The 25,250-nt window shown below is 37.9% G+C and overlaps 2 protein-coding genes across 5 annotated transcripts; one reads left to right on the top strand and one right to left on the bottom strand.

The window, feature by feature from the left end:
* Positions 1 to 563: 563 nt before the first annotated feature.
* LOC113068995 (protein transport protein Sec24C-like) lies at positions 564 to 18,184 on the bottom strand. 4 transcript variants are annotated; one of them, XM_026241966.1, is made up of 25 exons: positions 18,021 to 18,184; positions 13,633 to 13,837; positions 13,331 to 13,417; positions 12,468 to 12,585; positions 12,091 to 12,260; positions 11,419 to 12,003; positions 11,014 to 11,156; positions 10,400 to 10,468; positions 9,074 to 9,185; positions 8,785 to 8,912; positions 8,564 to 8,702; positions 8,356 to 8,471; positions 8,136 to 8,260; positions 7,796 to 7,987; positions 7,422 to 7,515; positions 7,063 to 7,179; positions 6,661 to 6,831; positions 6,451 to 6,547; positions 4,838 to 4,983; positions 4,560 to 4,698; positions 3,793 to 3,911; positions 3,502 to 3,681; positions 3,225 to 3,416; positions 2,942 to 3,031; positions 564 to 2,551 (listed from the first exon to the last, which is right to left on the bottom strand). In XM_026241966.1, exons 2-25 carry the CDS (start codon positions 13,802 to 13,804, stop codon positions 2,411 to 2,413), a joined length of 3,642 nt encoding a protein of 1,213 aa, XP_026097751.1. In that variant the 5' UTR covers positions 13,805 to 13,837; positions 18,021 to 18,184; the 3' UTR covers positions 564 to 2,410. The 4 variants fall into 4 exon arrangements, with proteins under 4 accessions (XP_026097751.1, XP_026097752.1, XP_026097753.1 ...); XM_026241967.1 differs by lacking the exon at positions 10,400 to 10,468 and having other exon boundaries at positions 18,021 to 18,183; XM_026241968.1 differs by lacking the exon at positions 13,331 to 13,417 and having other exon boundaries at positions 18,021 to 18,183.
* A 427-nt stretch (positions 18,185 to 18,611) lies between these two features.
* LOC113068996 (charged multivesicular body protein 6) lies at positions 18,612 to 22,108 on the top strand. Its single transcript, XM_026241970.1, has 8 exons — positions 18,612 to 18,845; positions 19,085 to 19,194; positions 19,288 to 19,375; positions 19,500 to 19,586; positions 19,684 to 19,749; positions 21,386 to 21,466; positions 21,562 to 21,631; positions 21,715 to 22,108. The coding sequence occupies exons 1-8, from the start codon at positions 18,783 to 18,785 to the stop codon at positions 21,765 to 21,767; spliced, it is 618 nt and encodes a 205-aa protein (XP_026097755.1). The 5' UTR covers positions 18,612 to 18,782; the 3' UTR covers positions 21,768 to 22,108.
* The last annotated feature ends 3,142 nt before the right edge of the window (positions 22,109 to 25,250 follow it).

Below are 25,250 nucleotides of genomic sequence, written 5' to 3'. Positions count from 1 at the left end.
CGTGATTCTTATAATTCTGAGAGAGTTCATCTTCAATGCAACAATCATCACTCGCCCTATAGTCTGGCTCATTCGGTTACACAAAGCACCTTAAGGTTTATTTTAAGCGAGTCTGACGCTCCGGACACGCAATGTGCTTTGAGCCGAAATTAAGATCAGAGATCACACAAGATCCACCTCATCTGAAACAAATACACCAAAATTAGGCCAGGATGTTAAACTGATAATTCTGAACCTCTCATAAGAACACTGCCAATTCAATCTACTATTCATTTAATAAAAATAAATAAATAAATAATAATAATGATTATTATTATTTGTATATAATAAGTAACCTTTTTACTTATTATAAACACTTTCTACATGTACTACGTTATACTAAAAGGGACCGGTCACAGCACTTACATATAGTATTGCTCTTTCGTTGGTTGGATTGGTTCTATTGTCCTCATTTCGAAGTCGCTTTGGATAAAAGTGTCTGCTAACTTTTAGATAAAAAAAAAAATTCACATAAATTGCACTGTATAAATGGATTGGTAAGAGCGCAGAAGTAAATCGATAAATTGATATAGGTATTTATTTGCAGTCAGGAGGCAAAGATGAAACAAAAAGACAACTCTTTAAGACATTGAGGAGTCTATGACCAACAAAAACCATATATGGTTTAGAGACAAACACAAAAATGAAAAAAAGGAGAAAAAAAGAAAAGAAAACTCAAAGGCTGATCCCTCCGTTCTAAAGAGAACCTCACTAGGATCCACCTCTGATAAACACACCAGCTCACCTTTCTATATAAAAGACCTCTTTAATATTAGATATAGATGAAGATTTATTTCAGAATGTCTCTGATGAGCTTGTAAAATATTTTGAAGTACTGAGGAAAAAAAGAAAAAAAAAAAACTCACCCAAACATCATATGCAGATTCAACAAAGCACACTAGCTTGACATCATTTTTAAAATGTGATTTTTAATTCTGTACATGTAATAAATGTGATGACAAGGTATTCAGTGTTGATTGCTTATAAGGTCACAATTTCGCATGTGCTTGACTTGACCCGCTCACTTGGGTTAAAACCGGTTAAAAATGGCCAGCTTCTAAACGAGTCCCACACTCCACTCTCAGCACAGGCTTCCATTGCACAAAGATTAATACCCTAGAGCAGAGAGACGCCACCAGCTCCTTTAACAGATTTAGGACATAATATTAAATCATATCTGATACATGAACAAACACATGTAGTATACAGGTTTCTAACAGACCATACAGTTAAGAAAAAAAAGAGAGAATTTAATAGGGAACTGAATGAATGCCTGAATGCATCTGTAATATATGCCCAATCACTGAACCATCTATAGGGTTTTGACAACTCCCATCCTCCTGAGAGGCTGATCTGAAATTCAACTTCCTGTCCGGGCATCCATAGGGATCCATATTCTACATCAGGAGGCAGAAACATCACTAACGTATCAGTTTTAGGCATATCTGCTTCTTCTAGAGAATGAGGGTGGTAGGAAGGAGAAAAAGAAGCGCAGCATTCAGCTCATGCTCTTGAACAGCTTTCCCTCTTTCTTTTAAAGATAAGTTGATGCATAGACTTTTATTTCGAATGCTTTCTTCGAGTAAAATACATTTTGAATGATTAACAGCACACTTCAAACTCCCATAGTCTATTAGGTTTTCTGCACACTTTAAAAAGGTGAAAATGACAAAAGTTAGACGAGATAAACAGAATAACAAATGAAAAAGGAGAGACAGAATCAGTAAGGCCAAGGCTGAGAGAGATAATCAAAGGGAAAAACAAAAAAATACAAAATTATTAATAATTGGATAGACATGAATCGAACTTGTTCTAAAACATCTTTTGATTCATATTGGAATAAGATGAGGGATTTCATTTCACTGTATTCCAAGTAGGTCTAGATGAATTTCTAATGCGGTTATTTTTCTGTCCTTCGGTACCTAGAGACTATTAATCAGTGCTAGTGTTTCTCACAGAACACCCAGTACAATCACCATCGACGTTCACAGTCAAACACAATCTAAAACCCGCTAGATGTTTTGTTCTGAAGAAGCGGTTTGAGCTCTATTTTAGGCTTCTCAACCTGATCCCAGAACAGCATACCTCCTTCTCGATCACACACACACACGTGCACACACACAAAGTCTCAGGAGCCTGTCATTGAAAGAGAGGAGGAGAAATTCGGGTCATAACTCCCACCACTAAAACAAAAAGAACACCGTAATCTGACGGAGCAAGCATTTCCTTTACAAGGTGGCTTCTTCCTCAAGAGTCACGTGGATGAGATTATACTTGAGGGAGAGAAGGGATTTTGTTTATTATGTTAAATAAAAAATGAAAGCGCTTCTGAGTACAGAGCCGAGGGAGGAGAAGGGGGGACCTGATGCTCCTAGCTCAGGAGCTGACGAATCTCCTTGTGCATGTGACACAGGAAGTCCACGTAAGAGGCCCCTCCATTGTTGTTCTTATCCTCCACCAGGAAGTGCTTGAAGATCAGCTCCAGCTTGTCTTCCTGTTTCACCACCATGAGCTGAAAGATAACGATTATTAGTATATTCATTTAAAAATGCTTAAAAGTAGTGAAATTCAAAAAAAAAAAAAAAAAAGGCAATTTTTTTTTTTTTTAAGAGGACTCGAGTGTCACCCTATAATCACGAGTGGTGAATAATTACAGACGAACATTAATCTGGACGGAAAACTACTCCCTTTTTTCCCCTCAGTCAAGGACATGCATAATTCCTGGATTATCTTGACTTCCTGATGCTTGTTTCATTTGCTAATAATTTTATTGTACTAAGATAAAAAATAAAAATAGTTCAACACAAGTGACCTAAGCTTTCAGAAAAGTAAACAATCTTTTCAGCTGCCTGAATCACAAATATCTGCAAAAGCATAATATCAAGCCCTGTGACGTATTTACCTTCATGTATCGTGAGCGCTGTGCCCTGACGGACTCGATAATCTCCCTTAGGCTCTTTGAAAAAGGATTATCCAAAGCTGGCAGAGAGGTCTAGATCAGCAAAACAGACAAATAAGAATGGAAATGTTCAAATCATATTTTTAAAAACAAAATGCAACATGCAAAAAAGAATCAAGTTTCATATGTGCTCATAAGTATACTCAAGCTATGTAACAGCCTCTATATGAGATGAAAATCAAATCTTTTAATTACATTATATATGCATATTTATAAAGAGTTATACCATGTTAGAGTCTATCTGGCTGAAGGCCGGCGTGCCAAAGATGTTCTGAAGCAGCTCCTGTTGGGCACTGACCCCCACCCAAAGGAAAATATTCAGTCCGTTCTCTAACAGGTACACTCCTCCCCTAGACAGTCTCTCCTCCGAGTCTCTCACTGCCATAGGCAGAGTCATGCTCTCAACATCCAGCTTTTGCTGTTGAGAATCAGAGAATCTAACGTAACTCTCACAGCTTAACTGCAAAATCAAATGGGCTGATATTACTGTGTTTGTGACTCACCAGCGGAAGCAGACGAGGGTAGAAAAACACATGGCTCTCGGCCACATCCATAGTGCTGACCAGCTGTCTCAGGTAGGCACGGTCATCCAGGGAGACGTCCGCCCCGGGCTGCAGAACGTCACTCTTCAACACGCAGTTCAGGTACACAGGCAGCAACTTCATACATTCTGGTAAAATCAACTGTATGCAGACAAGTAGATAAGATGTAGGATACGACAAATACTGAAGAAATGTAATCATTAATAAAAAGGATTTGTGTGGGGTTATGGCACTATGATTTTCTATAGTTACCTGCCCTGCTGAAGATGGACTGGCACAGTTCTTGCGGTAACAGGCTAAGATCTGTGCACACTGATTCATCAGACTATCACGGACATTCTTGGTAGGACTGCTGAGTATACTCCGATACGCTGAAATACAACAACATAATCCTTCAACTCAAATCAGGTCCCAGAACACATCATTAAAAAGAAAACGATCTATCTTCGAAACTTTAACATGAAAATGGCCTATATTATGAGCCTCCACTGAGATGCTAAATAGGTAAACGCTTATGGTTGTCAATCATTATTTATAGTTATGACAATTTATTGCTGATTTGCCTTTGCAAAACTATTTACGTTTTGCAGCCATTACATTTTGTAGGAAGACTGGGAAGCTCTACTTTTTGAAAACAAAACAAAAACCAAACAAAGCCAAAAGCAAACCAAAACAATGATGCATAATTCAATGATACAGAGAGACTATGAAGGGAGCTCTAGGTTTTGAAAAAGCAAACAAAAGAAACAAAAAAGCAAAACAAAACCCAAAACAAAAGCTGCTGAAAAACAAACAAAGTAATAATATTGAATGCTGTCCATAGACTGGAAGGGAGCTGTAGATTTTGAAGCCGGAATAACTAAAACAAAACCAAAAGAACGAAACAAAGAAACTAACAAAATATATATATATAAATCTTACATTGGTGTAACAGAGGTGGCCCTCAGAGTGCTAGTGCAGGAAACAGTGAGGTGGTGTTTACCCGACCAGTGTGAGAGGATGCGTGTGGTTTCACTCACCATATTTGGCAAAGTAGTTGATGATGGTGTCAGTCTCACAGTTCCTGTACAGGTCTGCCAGCTGAGAGCAGCAGTTCACTGCCATGTTATGGATCCGAAGTCGTCGCTGACCACTGCAGCTGGTGTACAGGACTGCACACTGAAAGAAGAGAGAAAGAACGAGAGTACAGACAAAAAGGTCAGCACAGCTTAAGTCATTAAATGAGACTGAACTCAGTGTAGCTGACACTTCACATGTGTGTGCAAAAGTAGAGACACACACACACACACACACACACCTGCATTAGAGCTCCAGTCTCCTCGCTGAGCTTGTCATCATGTTTGAACTCCACGGTTACAGTCTTGTCACAGTCTAGTCCTGCCAGCTCTACATCGGTGGTGTTGCTCATGAAGAAGGAACCAAAGAAGTCAGTCACCCGGATACCTGCCACAGCAACACACACAAGTTAAACTCCTTTACATATATACATTAAAAACTGATGATTAAAACAGTCTAAGGTAACATGACTGGTATTTCTTGCAGATATGTGTAAAACAGTCCCTCCAGAAAAACACAGATTTTTTTTGTGATTGTTGCGGGCAAAAATTCTTGATTTTGCGGCAGGTTTTCTTAAAAAATGCGATGGAATATGCAGGATATTTTTGCAATCTTATGCGATGAAATTGCGGGAACTTGCAAGAACTGCGATTTAATCAAAAAGAGAAAAAAAGGTGACCCCCCCCCCAACACCCTGTTCTCACTAGGCTACTACCTTACTGTAATGAGTCATTTCTTATGACTTCCTATGATAAGCAAGCATACTAAATCACAGAATATTTAAGTTCTCATTCTGTTTTATTTCAGACCTTAATTAACACATGGCTCAAGCTTACATAACATTGAGTCAAACAAGTTCTCTAGCTTTACTCAAATATACAAATGCTGTTTTACAGGAATTGCGAAGTGCAATCTCTTACTGCAACGTAAATTATTTTACATACTACTAATATACTTACAACTGTAAGGTTTTGGTACTATTCTGTAAATAAAAAGTACAATCTTACAACCGTAGAGGTGCATCAACTTCTGAATGAAACTACAACAGTCCACTGTGAAAATGAAAACAAACTGCGTAGCCTCTAACACTGGCCTATCATTCGCCATCCTCATCCCTCTCTCAAAATAATTTGCCCCCACTATCATGTAACACACCGGGTAACTTTTGCACTATGGTTTAAAAGTTGGAAATGTTAGTAAAAAAAAATTTGTAATGAAGTAACAATGCAGACTGATAATTTAGCTTTGTATCACATAAATAAATTATAAATAAAAATAGAAAACTAATTTTCAATAGTAATTTTCAACGCCACCTCTAGCATAAGAAATCTGTTTTTGCAAACTATATATATGTCTTAAACCAACCCCTAAACTTTTGAACATTTTTGTATAAATATTAGGGGTGTAATTATACACGTATTCATATATTAAGATATTTTCCAATTAAATGTAGGCCTGTTACATTAAAGGCCTGACTAATTTAAAACAGTAATCAGCATATTCGTCTCTCGTCATCTGAGAGAATATGCAGTGTCAGATGCTGTAAGCTCTGTGATTACTCTGTCATTCCGATTTTACTTTCACTTTCTATTTAGTGAATTGACTAAGATTAAGACGCTCACCGGCATAACTCCTGCACAAAATTTGCACATAATATACAATGGCTTGCCTTTATGTTTAAAACAGAAATATTTCCAACATTGCGACGTAACCAACTGCCCCTGTACTGAATGTATCGAACAGTGAATTTTGTGAACCGTTACACCCCAAATAAATATATCTAGTAGATAAAAGGCAGGATGACGAAAAATCAAGCAATAATTCAAAATCTGGTAAACAGAGCTGTGTATTCACCTGTGCTGGTGCGGACCCTCATCACTGCATCAAAGCCCATCTGCTTCTGCACATCTCTCCTCAGGTCATTAAGAAAACGCTCCTGGTCAGATGGAGCCTGAAACAAACCATAGTGTCTATAATCACAGCGCATGTTGTTTTTGGTTAAGAAGATTTCTTTGAACTGGAAATGTATGATAATAATGACTAGCCGGTACATTTCTCTCATACCTGGAAGTAGGTGTATTTGTAGATGGAGCCGCCCGTTGAAGTGGGGACCACCCCTAATGTTGCTACATCAACATACTGGTTGGGAAAGAGGAAGAGGTCCACACAGCAACCCTGTGCAACACACTCCTTGGCAAGGGTGTTGTAAAAACTAACTTGGGGCTGGAATAATGACTGCAAAAGAAATGGAGATGGGAACTTCACAATGTGTCGTATGGAGAGGGTCCTTTAAAACGACCTAATATATACCACATTAAAAAGCTTTCTGTGACAATATTCTCATAGCTTCAAGGTTTTAATGAGACAAAACATTTTCAGCTGCCACTGTGCTTTCAACATTGCGTTTTTCAGAGACACACACAATGTAGTAAGCCGTACAGATTTGAGAGGAAGAGGTCATGGTACCTTTTCTTTATCAGTTCCCACTAGTTTCTTATCTTCCCTGTTCTTCAGTTTGCCTGGAGCCTCAGCGATGGGAAGAGATGAGTGGAAAACAAAAAGCTTTCCAGCACAGTCTGCAGCCTAGATGACAAATAAGAAATGTCACGGTTACTGAATGATTCCACTCCTAGCAGACACGAAACACTCAAAACATAAAAAGGTAAAACCAAGTTTCTTCCATTAATACTGTATACCGAAGTGCTCTATTGAATTACTACAAGGCCAAAAGGCTGGCATCATTTTCAAATCACAATGCATTTTAGGAATCATTAACATTAATATGATTCATTCATAATTTGCATTGATGCAGTAAGATCAAATACCTTGAGCGCTTCCAGCCCAGCCTGAATTACAGGCCCAAACACAGTTTCCGTTTCCCTTGTGTCTGCAAACATCTCGGGGATCTGATCCAACAAACTGGTGGCAACGTACATTTTCATAATCAATATGCTTTGTATACTAGCTTTCACTAGCTTACATGGAAAAATTCTACGAAATTGTGGATATTAAAGTGTACTCACTAGAAATACAATGCCATTCAAAATGATTTTTTAAAGAACTTGAAAAGTTTTTAAATTGCAATACAATTTCACTTCATTACTGTACTTATTTGAGGAAATAAATGCAGTCTTGGTAAACAAAATAAATTATTACCAACTCTAAACTTTTGAACGTTAGTTTACAAACTGAAACCTACCTCTCAATAACCACCCTGGACTCTGAGACATTGACCAGAAATCCATCCAGTAGGGGCACAAACATGTCAGCCACATCTGACACGACCATCATCTGGGGCTGGGCAAGGGAGGCCTTCACATTGTAGAAATGAAGCACTTTATTGTAGGTGACGAAGCCAACTCGAATGTTTGATTCCACATCAGGGTTCTCTCTGCATGGACCAATAAAATGGCAATATCACAATTACACATGCTATGTTTTGTTGAAGATGCAAAAAAAAAAAAAAAAAAAAAACAATGCAGATATGATTGAATGTTCTGTATTATTCTGATCGTACTGCTGCTTGTTTAAACTCTCACCTCGGCAAGTAATCCAACAATGTCTTCAGCTCCTGACATACAATTCCCACCATGCCATTCTTCACAGCATTGTAGGACACGTCAATCAGGAAGATGAAGGCTGGCGGCTTAGGAAACTTGTTGTTCTGTCAATAAATCAGATTTAAAATTAGCAATCTCATACATATTAGCACAGATTTTTCTTAAAACTGTAGTGGCATGATGGGAACATATACTGTACCTTACAGTAGTCCACAGTAGTCATAAACTCATAACTGCCCATCGAGAGCTCTGGACGATCATAGCAGTCCACCCTCTTCCCTGTGTGATCCAGATGCTGGAAGTAATGGGGAGGCACTATGAGTGGGAAAGAAGAACAGAAACCACAACATTAGATGTCGATTAGGAAGAACTCAGCATGATAAGCATTTTACTGGAGCATTACTAACCCTCTGTGACACAGCTGCAGAAGCCACACTGGAAACGACGGCCACCTTCGATAAACTGCATGTACGGGCACATATAGGCCTTACAGCGATTACAGCGGATGGGACCACTTTCTCCATGATCCACGAGATATGGTGGTGTCTGCCAGTAAAAAGGAAGGACATGTTATTACCCACAGACCCTTTTGTATTTATTTTAGAGGAAAACGATTGTGGCCTTTTACCTCATCTGGAGGCAGAGGGGCCAGGGGTTTAATGACAGCCGCCAGGGGAACCTGGGACTGTTTGGCCATGTCGGAATTGCAGGGCATGTTGTAGGATGTACAACGGATGTAGCGTGGACTAGCATTCCCTTTGGAGAGATTAATGTAATAAATATTTTATTAAGACCTATATCATCATGGAATAAAGGCTACTGTTTTACACACAAAAAAATATAGCATGCACTATACATATAGAAGAGCAATTTTCCATTCCAAACAATGTCTAAAAGTATTTTATCTCTATTCTTACCTTGATCTTTAACTTGGAATTTGGTGGTGACAAGAGGTGGGGCTTGACCTCTGACCCCTGTAGTAAAAGGTTCACTTCCCTTGTTTGCTTTGTCATCCTCGATAACCTGAATCTGAGAGAACAAACACCGGCCTATGAAAGAGTGACACACCTTTATTCATGAACAAACAACACACCCTGACCTTTCACCCGAAAAACCTCTTTATCAGTAAATGGAAACGTTTAGCAACACATCTGATCATCTAAACCAGATTAAAAGGAATATTCAGGGTTGAATAAGTTAAGCTTCATTGACAACACCCGAAACATGCAGTCCCAATTAGTTTAGCTCTATTACCAAACACTTTCTTGCTGAATAGTTCCAGAGACTTTCACAACAAGAGCATAAAGTGCTGCAGGTATGAGCCCTAAACCCAGGAAATGAGTTGAACATTTTAAATACATGATTTTGAAGCCAATAATTTAAATAGATTTTTGGTTTAATATCATAAATAAGGCTTTGGTTAAAAAGCTTAATGCATTTTTGTATTTTATTTTACAACACAAAATTATACGAGTGATACCCCACTCATGGAGATAATCTTGATGAACAAAACATGTAGAGATCACAGACTTTTGTTGTTCATATAGCAATAGTAAAACACTATTGGCTTTTATCAAGGGTCCATGGTAATGCTAATATCCAGGTTAGCAATCAACTTTACGTCAACCCTGCAGCTCTGTTACTGCCCTCTTGTCATCCCAAAAAAGTCACTGATAGAGCCTGAGTAGCATCTAACCCAGAATATACCTTTAAACGATGGGCCACAATGCTTATATTAAAGATAAGAACACGTCAGTCATGCATAAACTGTTACTAAAATGCATGCAAGAGTGTAAATACAAACGGTTTTGGTAGGCACCAATGACCAGTCTAAAAACAAATTGTCCAATGTGAGTCAGTCATCTAGAATCAAATTAGGACGTCATCATTGACTCCCCTCATGTCATTACGAACGTGAATGATTGGAAAACAAAAGATATTTTGAAGAAAGTTGGGACCCAAATCACTGTCTTCCATTAGACAAAAATATATTTTATGTTCCACAGAAGACAGAGTCTCATAGTTTTGGAACAATATGAAAAAACAACAACATCATTTTCTTTTTTGGGTGGACTAACAGATGTGCCTGCTACACAAAAGCTATTATGTCAGCTCTATAAGAAGAAGAAATAAAATATTATTCATCTAGACAGAGTCATTGGCATCCCCACGTGAAAAAAAAAAAACTGAAATTAGGATACAGTATAACAACACAGAACGGCAGAAGGACATGAGGCACTTACTGGACTTGGGATTGCGTCTGGGTCTATTCTATGTCTTGTTTTCTGCACAGGCGGCATGTCAGAGGCTTGCTTTACATTTTAACAATTTAGCCAGCAAATTATAAGAAAAGAGAGGGATAGAGAGAAAAGCCAAAACAAAAGAAAAAAAGAGAGAGAAAGAGCAGAGTAGATAAACAGAAGTGTAACCACAGTTACAGTTCCTCTGTTATTTTCCAAGCCTAGAATTATTGATGATTAATCACACTGTTTAGCAGACAGTGTAAGAGACGTGTGCAGTTGTTGCGAGGCGGCATGTGCAGTTTTCAAGCCTTGAAAAATCTATGAATCTGGATTTTATTGTTACTAATAGCCGCCATAATGCATGCAAATCAGACACAGGAGTCTCCAGAGCGAAGCCTTTCTTAACACAAGCACATCACACACACCTATTTACACATTTATTTTACAAACTGATAGCATACATCTGTGTGTGTGTGTATGCAAGTGCATAAGTACTGAAAATGATGGATAAATATTAAAACAAACACACTTAAAAAAAAAAATACAATAGATGTGTGGGAGAGGGTATGGTGGACAGTGACCTTGTGTACATGTCAGATGTGGAGTGTTCATACCGGGCTTGGGATAGAATCAGGATCAAGCCTCTTTGGGGCAGCTGGTGCCGGAGCAGGTGCTGTGGATGGCGCTCCATAGTTTTGCTGTCCAGGATATGGTCCTGTGTAACCAGGCTGAGGACCTCTGACCTGCCCAAAAGCACCTGGTAGGGAAATAATAAGCGAATCAATTCACAAAGACTTATGAATGAATTAGCCCTGTTAAATGGTTAGTTCGCCTAAAAATTCTAATTTGTACTTGTTCTAAACCATGTAGCTTTCTTAAAAACACAAATAACTAGAAACTAGGCATAATAATTCCTCTGGAGTAGGGCTGCACGATGTGTCGTTTAAGCATCGATATCGCGATGTACGAATAATTTAATTGTATTAGCTATAATTAACAGTAACAACACTGGGGCTCACCATTTTGCTGAGCAGGATATCCCTGCATTCCAGGCTGTGGTGGTGGCCCTGACAGGGAGGTGTTGATAGGACCAGGTGGCATGCCAGGTTGTGTAGGGAGTATATGATTAGCCTGTGCCATTGGAGGCCCTTGTGATCCCATTGGAGGACCTTGTGACGCCATTGGAGGCCCTTGTGATCCCATTGGAGGACCTTGTGACGCCATTGGAGGACCCTGTGACGCCATTGGAGGACCCTGTGACGCCATTGGAGGACCCTGTGATGTCATAGGAAGGCCCTGCATTCCATGAAAGGGAGGCCGTGGTGGAAACCCAGTAGAGGTTGGAGGGGGACCTGAGTGGTAAGGTGGGGGTTGGGAAACTGGCGGTTGGGGTTGCATGACACCTGGGAGCTGAGATGGAGTCGAGGTGGGTGGTGGACCTGCAGGGAATGCAGAGGGCTGGGAGGTGGGAAGTGGTGGTCTTGGGAAAGAGGGCTGCGTTGAAGGAAGTGGGCGTCCGTATGACTGGGTGGGACCTGGTTGTACCTGGGCTGTGGAAAAAGGAGGCTGAGAGACAGGGGGAGCTTGAGGGAAGGACTGTGGGGCTAGAAAAAAAAAAAAACAACAAATTGTCAATCACAGCGATGTTCTAGATATTTTTATGGTGTTAAAACTTTCAAAGAGTTATTTACCATAGCCTGGGCCTGCAGGGGAGGGTGCAGTGGAGCCAACCTGCATGCTGGCCATCTGATTGGTCATCTGTTGCATGCTGACAGGTGGAGCTCCGTACTGCTGGCCGTACGTGGGTTGAGGACCAGGCAGATTCACTGCAGCTGGAGTGTAAGGTTGAGACACTGGAGGCCTGAACAAGCAATTAAAATAAAATCTAAGTAAATTACATGACAATTCTGCGAAACCATGAAAATAGGACTTAATTTGCATTCCTTAAATGGGAATGATTTAACCCATTTATGTAATATCAGCCACAAAACGTAAGAGGCAACACATAGGCTAAATTACTAATTGATAGAAAGGACACAGTTATGTGCTGATATGATGGGTAACTGACCTCTGTGGTGGAGCAACCATTGGTGGTGGTCCATTCTGAGTTTCTCCTTGCCCAAACTGAGAATAGTTCTGGGCACCTGAGACAGGTGGTGCCCCTGAGGTGGGGGGTCCTCTCATACCTTTAGCAGGACCAGCAACAAATAATTAAATAGTTTATTATCCCAACAGCACACATTTTATTTCCAATCTTTATGATTAACTTTGAGCAACAATTTAAGCAAATAATGCAGCATAGAATACTTTCTTTTTTTCTACTAATGACAGTATTAAGAAGAATAAACAGCTTTAAAAATGTAGGTCCTATGCTGAATAGAAGGGAAGGAAAAATATCATAGGTCAGAAGCATTTTTTTCTTCATGACAATGGGGTTATTTAGATTATTGTAGACACATTTCTGATGGTAAATATTCTCTAGTGTATGGTTCGTACAGATTCCTGTAGATCAAGATAAACCTAAGTTGCAGTTGCTTCACATGTCACTAGCCAACTGTGTGCAAATCACTGAATCGACTCTTTAACAATTTTATTTACATTTGGCACTAAGCCACCCTGTGTACAAGTATTACAAACACAGCAAAGAAGTCAAACAACTCCCTTGATTCACATGGAAGGGAAGTAAAGATCCCTCAATTATGAAAGCATGATTAAAATACTATTGTTCAATTATATACTAAGAGTATTGAGGAAAGAGAAAATTGGGGAAATAGATCATCAGCCAGGGAGATTTTTTTTCCCCGTGTGCCTTTCCACAGCTGAGTTTTGACTGCATCCTGTGGTTTGACACCATCCTGCACACTGCAGTCAACAATGATTTACAGGGAATACGGAAGAGGACAGGCTGCTAAGCAGAATTAAACCAGTTACCTAGATCAAGAGGAGAGGAGGAGGACAGGTCAGAGACTAAGTTTGTTGTGAGAGTCTTAGAGGGAAAGCTTGCATAAGGAGAATATCCTGCAATACAAGAAAGAGAGAGCAGTGAAAAATGGGAATGAAATGTGAAAACAGGAGATGATAGGTAAAAAGAGGAGGCTGGGAGGGAGAAATCTGACTTCACTGGCACTCATAAAAAGATCTTACAGAACTAAGCTCATATTAAATGATAATAACCTTTCATAAACACATCTTCTTAACCAGTCACAATCATTTTGTACTTTCACCCCTCTTACCTTGGGGTGGACCTTGATGGTAGGCAGAGCCCGGCCCATTATAAGGTGCATACTGAGCCGGATATCCCGATGGCACGTTGTCACCCCCATACCCTGGCTGGGGGTAGCCCTGATACCCAGGCTGAGGCTGCCCATAAGGAGAGGCCATGTGAGGTTGCTGGTTGACATTCATTCTCAGTTCATCCCCAACTCAGTTCGTCCAACTCTGAAGACAGGGCCGAAACAGAGGGAAAAAAAGGATAAGAAGAAATTGAGGAAGTAAATCTATATTTATGAGGTACTGCTGTGAGAAGAGCTTAAGAGGTCTTGTTAGTCATTCTGATGCTTTCAGGGGTCTAAAGACGTGACGCTGGACTGCTGGCACAGCAAAACTCCTCACTAATCATTTAAGCTAAGGCCAGAGCAGCAAATGTTGACATAAAAGAGAATTTTGCCAGGAAAGCTATTTCACTCTTCAAGCTGGAAAAGCTTTGGGGTGTTTAAAAGCAAACAACACACAGAAGTAAACAAATAACAGGACAATTTCACATTCATTTTTGGAATCAAAATCAAAATTATTCATTTCTTATGAATACTCAGAATTCGTGCTCTGCATTTGAAAGTGTGAAAGTGAAAGTGACGTGACATACAGCCAAGTATGGTGACCCATACTAGGAATTCGTGCTCTGCTTTTAACCCATCCAAAGTGCACTCACACACAGAGCAGTGAACACACACACACCGTGAACACACACCCGGAGCAGTGGGCAGCCATTTATGCTGCAGCACCCGGGAGCAGTTGGGGGTTCGGTGCCTGGCTCAATGTCATGGTATTGAGGGTGGAGAGAGCACTGTGCATGCACTCCCCCCACCTACAATTCCTGCCAGCCCGAGACTCGAACTCAAAACCCTTCGATTGCAGGTCCGACTCTCCAGTGCGAGAGTGGGAACAGTTCTTGCTGGTCATTCCACCAGATGAGGATCCCATTCAGTGGTGAAAGGAAAACACGAAATGCTTCACAAAACTTTGCTTAGCACACCGTCATTTGTGAGTCCCAACAACGTCTGTGCCGTCAGAGAGCGTTTTCTCTTCAGCCGGCCTTATTGTTAACAGACTAAGGAGCCGACTTTCCCCCGATCATGTTTACATGCCCCTGTTTCTTAACAAGAAAATGTAAAACAATAGAAAAAAGCAAAGAACGATTTGCTGACAGTTTAAAAGTTTCAAAGTTAAGTGTAGGCTACGTACTAAAATAGCCTAATTGCTGCATGCTGCTTTACGGTTTTTCTTTGTTCACATTTTTTTTAATGTGTACTTTTGTGAAGTGAAGTGACATTCAGCCAAGTATGGTGCCCCATACTCAGAATTTGTGCTCTGCATTTAACCCATCCAAAATGCACACACACAGAGCAGTGAACACACACACGCACACTGTGAGCACACACCCGGAGCAGTGGGCAGCCATTTATGCTGCGGCGCCTGGGGAGCAGTTGGGGGTTCGATGCCTTGCTCAAGGGCACCTAAGTCGTGGTATTGAAGGTGGAGAGAGAGCTGTTCATGCACTCCCCCCACCCACAATTCCGTCCGGCCCGAGACTAGAACTCACAACCCTTCGATTGGGAGTCCAACCCTCTAACCATTAGGCCACGACTTTGTTTGTTTGCATGCGTTGTCAACTGTTATCAGCTACAAAACACGATGTGTAATGTTCAAGCTTATTGTGTGTAAGCACACATTGTGTGTAATGACAGAAACAAATAATGTTGCTGAAAATAATGTCTGTCTCATTAAACTTAATTTAAATAAACAAATATTCGAATATTCGTTTCTTGTGAGCTCAAATACTCAAATGTGATATTTGCGGAAAACGCCCATCCCTAATACAATGTATTGTTGGCTATTGCTACATATATACCCATGCTACCTATGACTGGTTTGTCGTCCAGGGTGTCATTAAGCACAGACCTCACCCCTGTATAGAAAGAAAATTGATTCATTTAGTACTCCAGAGGAAGTATTATGCCTAGTGGTAAATGTACATATCTTCTACACATCAAATCATAAATAAAGTCCCTTAAAGTAATATTTACAACTTGCACAATGTGACATTTCTTACTAAACATTATTAAAAAATTAAAAATAAAATAAAACAATTCATCCAAAAGAAATTGATTGTATCATAAATAAATATGTACTGCTGACCCCAATAGAGTTAAAAGTGAATGAAAGTTTTTGAAGTGGATCATGAAGGTCAAGTTCACTCTAAACATCATCTTGGCATCATAATTTAATAAATTAATGTTAATAGGTGACACAGAAAAATTGGTGTAAAAAATTGACTTAGAAATTGTTAGTAAGTTTCAGAATTAATTACCAAGAAGAAACATCAAATAATACATTGAATTAAAAATGAATTTTGAATAAAAAGACTGAAATAGTATTTTCTTGTAAAATGTACTCCAATAATCTTAATTTACAACGTATTAACTATTGGCAGGAGTTTAGAAAGGTATTATCACCTACAATACTCCAAAATGACCTAAAATGATGCCAAAACCACTATTTGGTTATTAATAATAATGAACAAAAAGCTTGCAAGGCCTAGTAAGTATCGTCAGCCAAAAATGAAAAGTTGTTTCACAACCGAGCAAGTTATTACACAGTGATGAATAAAAGCTGGTCTTTGGAGTCATTCATTGTAGGCTAGGATGTCAACTATGAAATATTGAAATATGACCTTCATTTCCAAACCTGAAGTTTCAGGACTGTATAGGCTTAATATTAAAGTAAGTTATGATGATACTCAAAAAAACATAACCTACATTCAGAGAAAGCACACCCTATTAACATTTACATCACATAAGAGACGTCTGACGTATTTTGTGTTCCACACCCAGCCCAAACATCTGAGACTCTTCAACTCACTAGTTCAACAGTTTACTAGAGTAACTCCTGAAGCTGCTTATATAATGGTGTTTTATAATGTCTCGCACATATCAATTTCACAAACATCAATGAAACAGAAGCTGACTGGAGCAGACTCAAATGACAATTACTTCCAGCAAATTTGCTTTCTCAATAGAGGTTAAGAAAAACCTAAAAAATACGGACAGAAAAGTAGTTTTAACAGCAATTATAAAATATAGAGATGTATTTTTATTTTTATAAATCAGCTTTAAAACTACTACTCATTTCTAGCAGATATCATAGCAAAGATCACAACGCAGTCTTGAATAATGTTGAATAATTCAAGGCAATGGATACCGTAATAGTATACAGCATCCCATGTGCAAGGACTTTCCCAGAGATAAACATGCTCATTTTCCATCTATCTGTATGAAATGAAATGACACGCCTGCTGGATGACCTGAATATACACAGAAGAACTCGGAGAAGTCATGTACAAGAGCACTACATGAACGACCAGGACACATAAAGGGAAACTGGAGCCGCAAGTCTCCTGACCAACTGGTTTCCTGCCCTAAGGCTTAAAGACAGTGATGATCACACAAGCAAGGGCCACTAAAACTGCTTGTCCATCTGTGTATTTTACCACAAAGCTAACTAAAAAAAAAGGAGCATCCTTTCAAAAATGTAATTAAAGCAGATTTACATTTAACAAGCGAGCAGATTTAGGGGGCGTGGTTAAAAAGAAAACAAAAGGGCAGTTACCAGTTATACATTAAATTGTTTAACACAATGAAGATTCACAGAAAATTGCATTAAAGTTATTTAGTGTGTTGATTTTTAGGTGAACATCCAACTTAAAAAAAAAGGAAAATTAGTGTTGACACCACCCGGTGTCATGCTTTTACTTTTTATACACATTTGGAAAACATAAGCAATGGAGAGGGTCATTAAATTGGTAAACCAATTGAAAAAAAACCCACTAAAAATACATTAGGTGATGACAAAGACACTAGAAGTTGAAATGTCAGTCAAGAAGTTGAGAAACAAAATCATAACAGTCAAGCAGATACATTGCAGCAACGACACATCTGCTATTAAAACTGAATCATGTACCACGGAGTCATTAAGTTACATAACACATTAGACTTTAATAACTGACTTCATGTTTAAAATCACCGAGTGGCGTATGAGGACATTAAATCCACTCACTCTTTCACCTCTTGCTAAGCTAATTTGGGATGTTTATCGTTTCTGGTTATCAGAACAGAATCAGAAAATGACCCACTGGGCCTGTCAACACGCATCTAACTTTAATAAGCCCTTATATCGTATGAACTACAGAAAAATGTGTCACTTTATTGTATTAAACATGAATTAAACTCCTAAATGACTCGACGCTGCGGCTCGCGCTGAATGTGCTAAGCTAAGCTAATAGTGACAGGAAAATAAATAAACAAATAAAAAATACAAAAATATCCAGCACCGATTGACAGCTTACCTCATAAACAGCTCGATGAGTTAACGAACGAGTCGTCAGGACGCCTTTCCGGTTCTAAACGCCGGTAAGCGCGAAAGGACTGCCGTTCTTTCACGGAAAGACAGCAGCGAGACGAACGATTAATCCCTTCCTCACGCGCACCGGAAGAACTGAGAAGAACGTATGCCACGTCCACATCCGGTCATGATGAAGTAGTAGTTGACGATGGAAGACTTTCACTTCTTGGAAAAATAAAACGGTGGTCTACTACAATAACACGAAAGAACAGCTCAGTAAATTAGTCTGTAAAAAAGAGAACGATTTAGTGTATATATATATAGTGCTACTTTTATTTTGCACTAAATAACCATTTAAGGAATATTAGAATATTTGCTTTGCCGTTTACCCAGACTGTCTTTTTTATATTTAGCAAACCAGTCTACCTTTGGAACACCTTTAATAATTTAACAATTTCTAAATTCCCAGAATTTTGTAATAATAATTACAATTTATAACAATACAATCTTATGTTTTATTATTATTATTATTATTATTATTATTATTCCTCAGTACTGTAAATGGGGGAAACAAGTGGTTTACTTTTACTTTTATTTTGAAATACAGAACTTCCGGTAGGCAGGGTTGCTGTTTTCTTCCACACCGCCCGGACTTCAGTGTTTCTGTTATGGACTGACAATTACACGGCCTGTGGAATTAACATTTTCTCAATCTTAGAAACACCACCGCTGTCTGGACAGATAGTGGCGGGGATGCGGCATCGACATGGGAAATCTTTTCGGGAAAAAGAAAGCAACTCGGGTGACCGAGCACGACAAAGCTGTGCTGGTGTGTTAAGACAGCTGCTAACTGGCTAATCATTCTAATGAGAGAAGTTACTGTATATACACGCTTGATAGTCTCATAATGATGGGTTTTACTGTACCACCGAGGATCCATGTTGATGCTGACTGACGAATGGACTCTGAAAGTTTTGTGTTGTATAATCATGTAGCAATAGGACCATTACTGTGCATTTTGTCTTTTTATAATTAAAATTTTCTGTATTATTATTTGTGTGTGAGTAGCAACTGAAGCAGCAGAGAGATAAACTGAAGCAGTATCAGAAGAAGATCACGCTTCGGATGGAGAACGAGCGACAGCTGGCCAAACAGTTAATAAAAGATGGAAAGAAAGAGTGAGTGTGATCCGGTCTGTCCTCTTGTAGAACTAGAAGGTCTAGTTTCCAAAACAAGGAAAATATCCTTCATATTATTTTGTGTTTGTTCAGTAAAGCACTCCTACTCCTCAAGAAGAAACGCTACCAGGATCAGTTGTTGGACAAAACTGAAAATCAGATAAGCAACCTGGAGCGAATGGTAAATAGAACAAGTCTTTGAGAATATTGTGTATGATGCGTTGCACCATATTCTGTACTTCTTCAGTTTGTTTGCTAAAATGTATTCATGAATATCGCATCCAGATCTATTTTTTCTTTTACAGGTGCAAGATATTGAATTTACACAAATAGAGATGAAAGTCATTGAAGGACTGAAAGTTGGCAATGATTGCCTAAAGAAAATGCATGAGGTACGTAATGAGAAATGTATTATATTCTTGTTTGTGCTTGGTACATCTACTGATGATTTTAACAAACACACAATTGTGTCTTTTTTGCTCTTACCAGATGCTGTCCATAGAGGAGGTGGAAAAGATCATGGATGAAACGCAAGATGCCATTGAGTATCAGAAGGTAAACGTAACTTCAAAGAAAATAAAGTTGAAGACAAAATTATTAGCCCCCTATAAAATATTTCATTATTTTTTTTTTTAAATAATTCTAAAGTGTTGTTTAACAGAGAGGGGATTTTTTCAACAAGGCATTTCTAAACATATTAGTTTATTTAGGAAGCTTGGAATGTTGAAATACAAATAGAAACAAATTTATAACCAAGAATAAAACATTTTTACAAGGCACAATTATTAGCCCTCTGATGTTAATAGTCAATGATGAACCCTTTTGCTTGATAACTGCCCTTAGCTGTTTGTTGTACAAGTCACAGACCATTCCTCCTTATCAAATCTCTGTTCTCCACTGTGTGGGTCTCTTCAAACTTCTTCTTGATAATACTTCTCACGGCTGTTCTTGACCCTTGAAAATGCTTTGATAAACATGTATTTTATTACATGCTTCTCCTCCTTTGTGAGCATTAACAATTCTCTTTCTCAAGTCTAAACAATTTTTTTATTGTCTTTTATTTTTATTTTTATATACTTAATCTCAGTTTACAGTGTAATTAAAAGGCTTAGAGGATTAATTAGGTTAATTAGGGAAGTCATTGAACAACAGTGGTTTGCTCCAATCAAACAGATCATTTCTAAAGAGGGCTAATAATATTGACCTTAGCTATTTGTTACTTTTTAGATAATTATTTTATTCCAGGCAAATTGAAATAAGGCTTTTCTTCAGATGAAAAATATAATAAGAAATGTCTTTTAAAATTCCATTGCTTTGTTAAACATCACTTGGGAAATATCTGAAAATGAACTTAAATTGCATAGGGGAGCTAATCATTTTGTCTTCAACTATAAATGGAACAAAAAAAATTCTACACTGTTTTAAAATAAAATACCATTTTGGTCTTTTTACTTATTTTTTTTATAATTTATTTTTTTCTTTAGACTTAAAATGCACCTGTTATGGCTTATGAAAGGTTCATATTTTGGTTTTGTGAGTCCCCAACAACAGGTTGACATGCATGAAAGTTCAAAAAACACTTTCATTGTCTTATAATATGCATTTATTTTTACCATGCTTGCTCAACGACTCCAAAATGTGATACATTTGCGATACATTTTTCCAAACCACTCCTTTGTGTGACGCTAGTCTCTGGTGTTCGTTCGGATTGGTCGATTTCATTTCCATTGCATCATGCCTGATAAAGCAGTGTTTGTGAGCAGTGCTGCTTTGTGTACTGTCGGTTACCGGGGAAACAGTTATTTTTACTGCTCTAAAAGCAGCACCTAGTGGCAAAGAATGAATTAGCATTTTCGTTCAGACAAAGTTTTCCTGGGTCTGCGCACACAACAATTGGGGATGGCAATATGATGTAATAGTAAGAGTTGTATGTGATTCAGAACTCAGCAGTTCACTTTGTGTCTAAACATAAAAAAAAAAAAGTCTAAAGATGAGCAGCCGTAAAGGCTGTAAGAATCTTTTTCTATGTACATCACGAGCACTACATCCACAAATCTAGAGGAACTGAGTGGCAGCTGGAGCTTTCTTACAGACATGCTGCATCTCTCTTGTGTGCTTGTTGCCGTTCCAGTCTTGTGTGTACTATGTAGTGTTTTTTTCTTCTTAACCCTGGTTGTCTGTGTGTGTGCAGCAAATTGATGAGATGCTGGCAGGATCTCTGACCCAGGAGGATGAGGAGGCTGTGCTAGCAGAGCTGGAGGCCATCACTCAGGTGTGTACAGGAGCACTCTCTGACAGCCCTTGTTACTGATGTTGTGTCAGCTGCTGTGATTTCATCTACTGTATACATGTCCTGTGTGTGCTCAGGGAGAAGCTGACCTTGAACTTCCTGAGGTGCCTGAAGAAGATCTACCAGAGGTTCCAGAGCAAGAGCCAGGTCTGTGTTTTTTTCTTCTTCTCTATTCCTGAAATAAATGCACAGTATGCAAATGCTAAGAAAACATTTTTATAATGTTTCAGTGCGGGAGAAGGAGAAGGTAAAGAAGCCAGAGCAAGAGATGTTGGCAGTGTAAATACAAATCTATCATACCTCCATGTCTGCTCTCGAGCCGCTCCACTGGAGACCACAAGGGCTCATCTCAATCAAGACTCTGGTGTGTGACTGACAGTCCTCCCCCTCGTACCTGTCGAAGACCTACAACCATGCCATTTTTTTTTTATTGTATATATACACTGCATATTGTATACCATTTAGTTAAGATGATTATTCTGAAATACTCTCAACAGTGCCTGGTCTTTCTAATCACCCTACAGTTTTGTCTGATCTTTCATACATCAAAAGCGTATCATGTCAATGCCTGAATATTTCTAATGCATGCATCATTTTTATTATAACAATCTCTGTTTAAAATGATTCCCAAACATTAGTGTTTTAAATACACCATGTTTTGTCATAAACAACACAAAACTGAATCATTTAAACTATCAACTCCAGTATATCCAGTATAAATATGTTCAAACGTTTCAATGTGCTGAAAATGTCATTAAAAAACTAAAAATATGACAAGCCTGGTTTAAGTAGTAAAAAACCTGTTGTAAATAGATAAATATACATCATCGAGGGAAAGTTTGCAAAACCATTTGTGTACACTTATTGCAAAGAAAACAAATCAAATCCTTAATGCATTAATTCTGCACATAAACTGTTTTGTTTTTATGAAGCATACATAAGATACTATACAAGGGCATGATCTATACAAGCCCTATACTAATGACATTGGAACCCTAAATATTGTTTTTCTGTTATAGTTTAGATTGTGACTACTGCACAGATTTATTTGAACTTGAGGTAACATTATTTCTCTGATTACTGTACTGTCAATTCACTTTTCAGTAAGAACACTAATTTATGGTCTTGGTCTATCTTGGTTCTGCAACAATTTTCATGCAAAAAAATTTCATCAAAAAAAGAAAATGAGTTGATGTAGCGGCCACTAGGGAGCACTGTCACACAAGCTGTGTTGGGTACAAGTCTGGCAGATTAGCTGAATCATATGGTTTGCTTTACTGCAGGTAGTTATCATGCATCTTATAAAATTGTATAAAAACTGTATAAAATCTTAACTAAATTAACAACAATAACAAATATTTAATATGTAATATATAAATTAATATTATATGCTACCATTTAAAAGTTTGGTTCAGTAAGCTTTTTTTTAAAGACATTTTTTTTAAAGCAAAAACAAGTAAAAGCATTCAAAAGTAACAGTACAGTAAACACTTCTGTTACAAAAACATTTAAAATAATTCCATGTTTTTATTTCTATTTATCAAAGTATCCCGAAAAATATTATGTAGCACAGTTGTTTTAAAATCAGCATATTAAAAAGATTTCTGAAGGATTATTGACACTGAAGACTTGAGTAACTTGCAATTCTTCCGCCACAGGAATAAATAGCATTTTTAATAATAATGTAATTTTTTTATTGTAATAATATTTCACAATATTACTGTTTTTACGGTATTTTAAATCAAATAAATGTAGCCTTGGTGAGCATAAGTGATTACTTTAAAGACCATTTTGACCCCGGTTACAGAGTATTACACTAGTGTGCAGATTTTCTTGAGCAAGCCTATGTTACACCATTTTTTAAAAGGTACTGACCTCAAAACAAGGACCTGTATTGCTTGGTTGGAAGTCCATTGTCTGGAACCAGGCGGTTTGAGCTGTGTGAGGCTGCTCTTATCTTGCCTGACACAAAGCACTTATGTGCGAGGGTGGCTGGAGTCTGAATGGCTCCACTAGAGCTTAGTGTGAAACAGTTTTGTACCGTTACATTGTTAGACAACTGACTTTGACCAGTGAACAAGGGAATGTACGTTAAAGAGATAAACGGAGCTTCCGAAAAATGGAAGATATCCTACATAAAATGGGTTAAAACTCCTACACAGTTTTAAATCCTTTACATTTGTTTACTTTAAAATCTATATTCAAATATGGATCAGTTTCTCACATCATCTCCTTTGAATTAAATGACAATTTCCTTCCCTCATCCCACATTTAAAGCGAGTTTTCCATGTTTTCACTCTGAAAGCTTCTCTTAATCACATCCGGCTGTTCTAAAGAGATACTGGATTCAGGTGTCTGTATTGATCTCTGTTTTGCTTTGTTACTTTTTATTTACCCTTTACATGTGGTCTTGATAGATTTAGTAGCTAAAACCTCCACTGTGATGCAAAATCAATCGATGTGGCCTCTAATCAGGAGTATTTCTAATGTTATACACATTTGCCAGGATGTTCCATGAGTTGTGTATGTGCAGCTGGCTGAAAAAGAAACAAAGAAAGGAAATTGTCCATTGAATTGGATTTCTTGACCTTTGCAATCAAGGAGCACACAAACCATTAAATGCCGTTTACTCTCTCACTTGACCTTTAAAACAGGGAAACACTAGAGCAGGGGTGCTCAATCCTGCTCTTCGGGATCTACCTTCCTGCGGAGATCAGCTCTAGTTGTAATCAACACAATCTTAAATAATCAAGGTCTTGGGGTTCATTTGAAAATGTCATGCAGGTGTTCTTAAAAAGAGTTTAAACTACGTTTCGAATGCTTTCCCATCAGAACAGCTGTGAAAGGTGTTGTGAGGGCCATTACTACCACAGAGGGTGACTACATTTACATGCATAATCTGATTAATGTCCATATAGTATAAATAATATGGTAATATTATGATTTTGGAATATTACTGCATACATGTAATTTCAAATAAACTCGGAATGCACATTCTTTTCCCACTATACATGCTTGCTCTTGATTATTACATAGCATTTTGGTTATTTTTGACAGTATTTTAAACAATTAGTTATCACACTCCTTTGCTTGTTTGACAAAAAGGTTTTGAAAAAGTGTTTCTTTAACAGTTTGAATTTCAAAACATAATCTGGTCATAGGTATAATTCTACTTATATGTCACTTAAATGTGGGTGTAAAAGACTAATTATTCAGACATATTGTTGATAACTGACACTATTGGATGAGATTAATTGAGCTGAACAATTCTGCTACTGTCTCCTTTATAGTTAGAATTAAAGTTTCATAATTGATTGACTTTCCAACATTGACACTATTACTATGAAGCTGCTTTGAAACAATCTGTGTTGTATTCCTTTGTCTGACATTTGTCACAAAAAATATTTTGTTTCCTTTTTCCCTATCACGTTTTAGTAATAATTAAAATTATATATCATTTGAAAGCTTAAAACCTCAAAATGATCCTGTTAAAACCATTTTGAAATCAGACATTGTGTTACCATGGAAATGGTAATTTAAATTACTTTAGTGAGGGGTGTCATTTTACAATTTTAGAATCAATGCTTTTTATAATCTTGACAAAATACATATCATTGGAAAGGTCTGAGTCTCAAGATTCCATATTTCGTGACATAAGTTATAATGACAGAAAAATGTATACATTTGTGACAGAAAATTGCATCAAAAAATTAAATGAAATTTGAATGGCCCCTGTTGGCTAGTTGTGGTATAACGACTAAAAAAA

This window comes from Carassius auratus, unplaced genomic scaffold (assembly GCF_003368295.1).
Source record: "Carassius auratus strain Wakin unplaced genomic scaffold, ASM336829v1 scaf_tig00000450, whole genome shotgun sequence".
NCBI lineage: Eukaryota > Metazoa > Chordata > Actinopteri > Cypriniformes > Cyprinidae > Carassius > Carassius auratus.
This window is presented reverse-complemented; position numbering and strand designations above follow the sequence as displayed.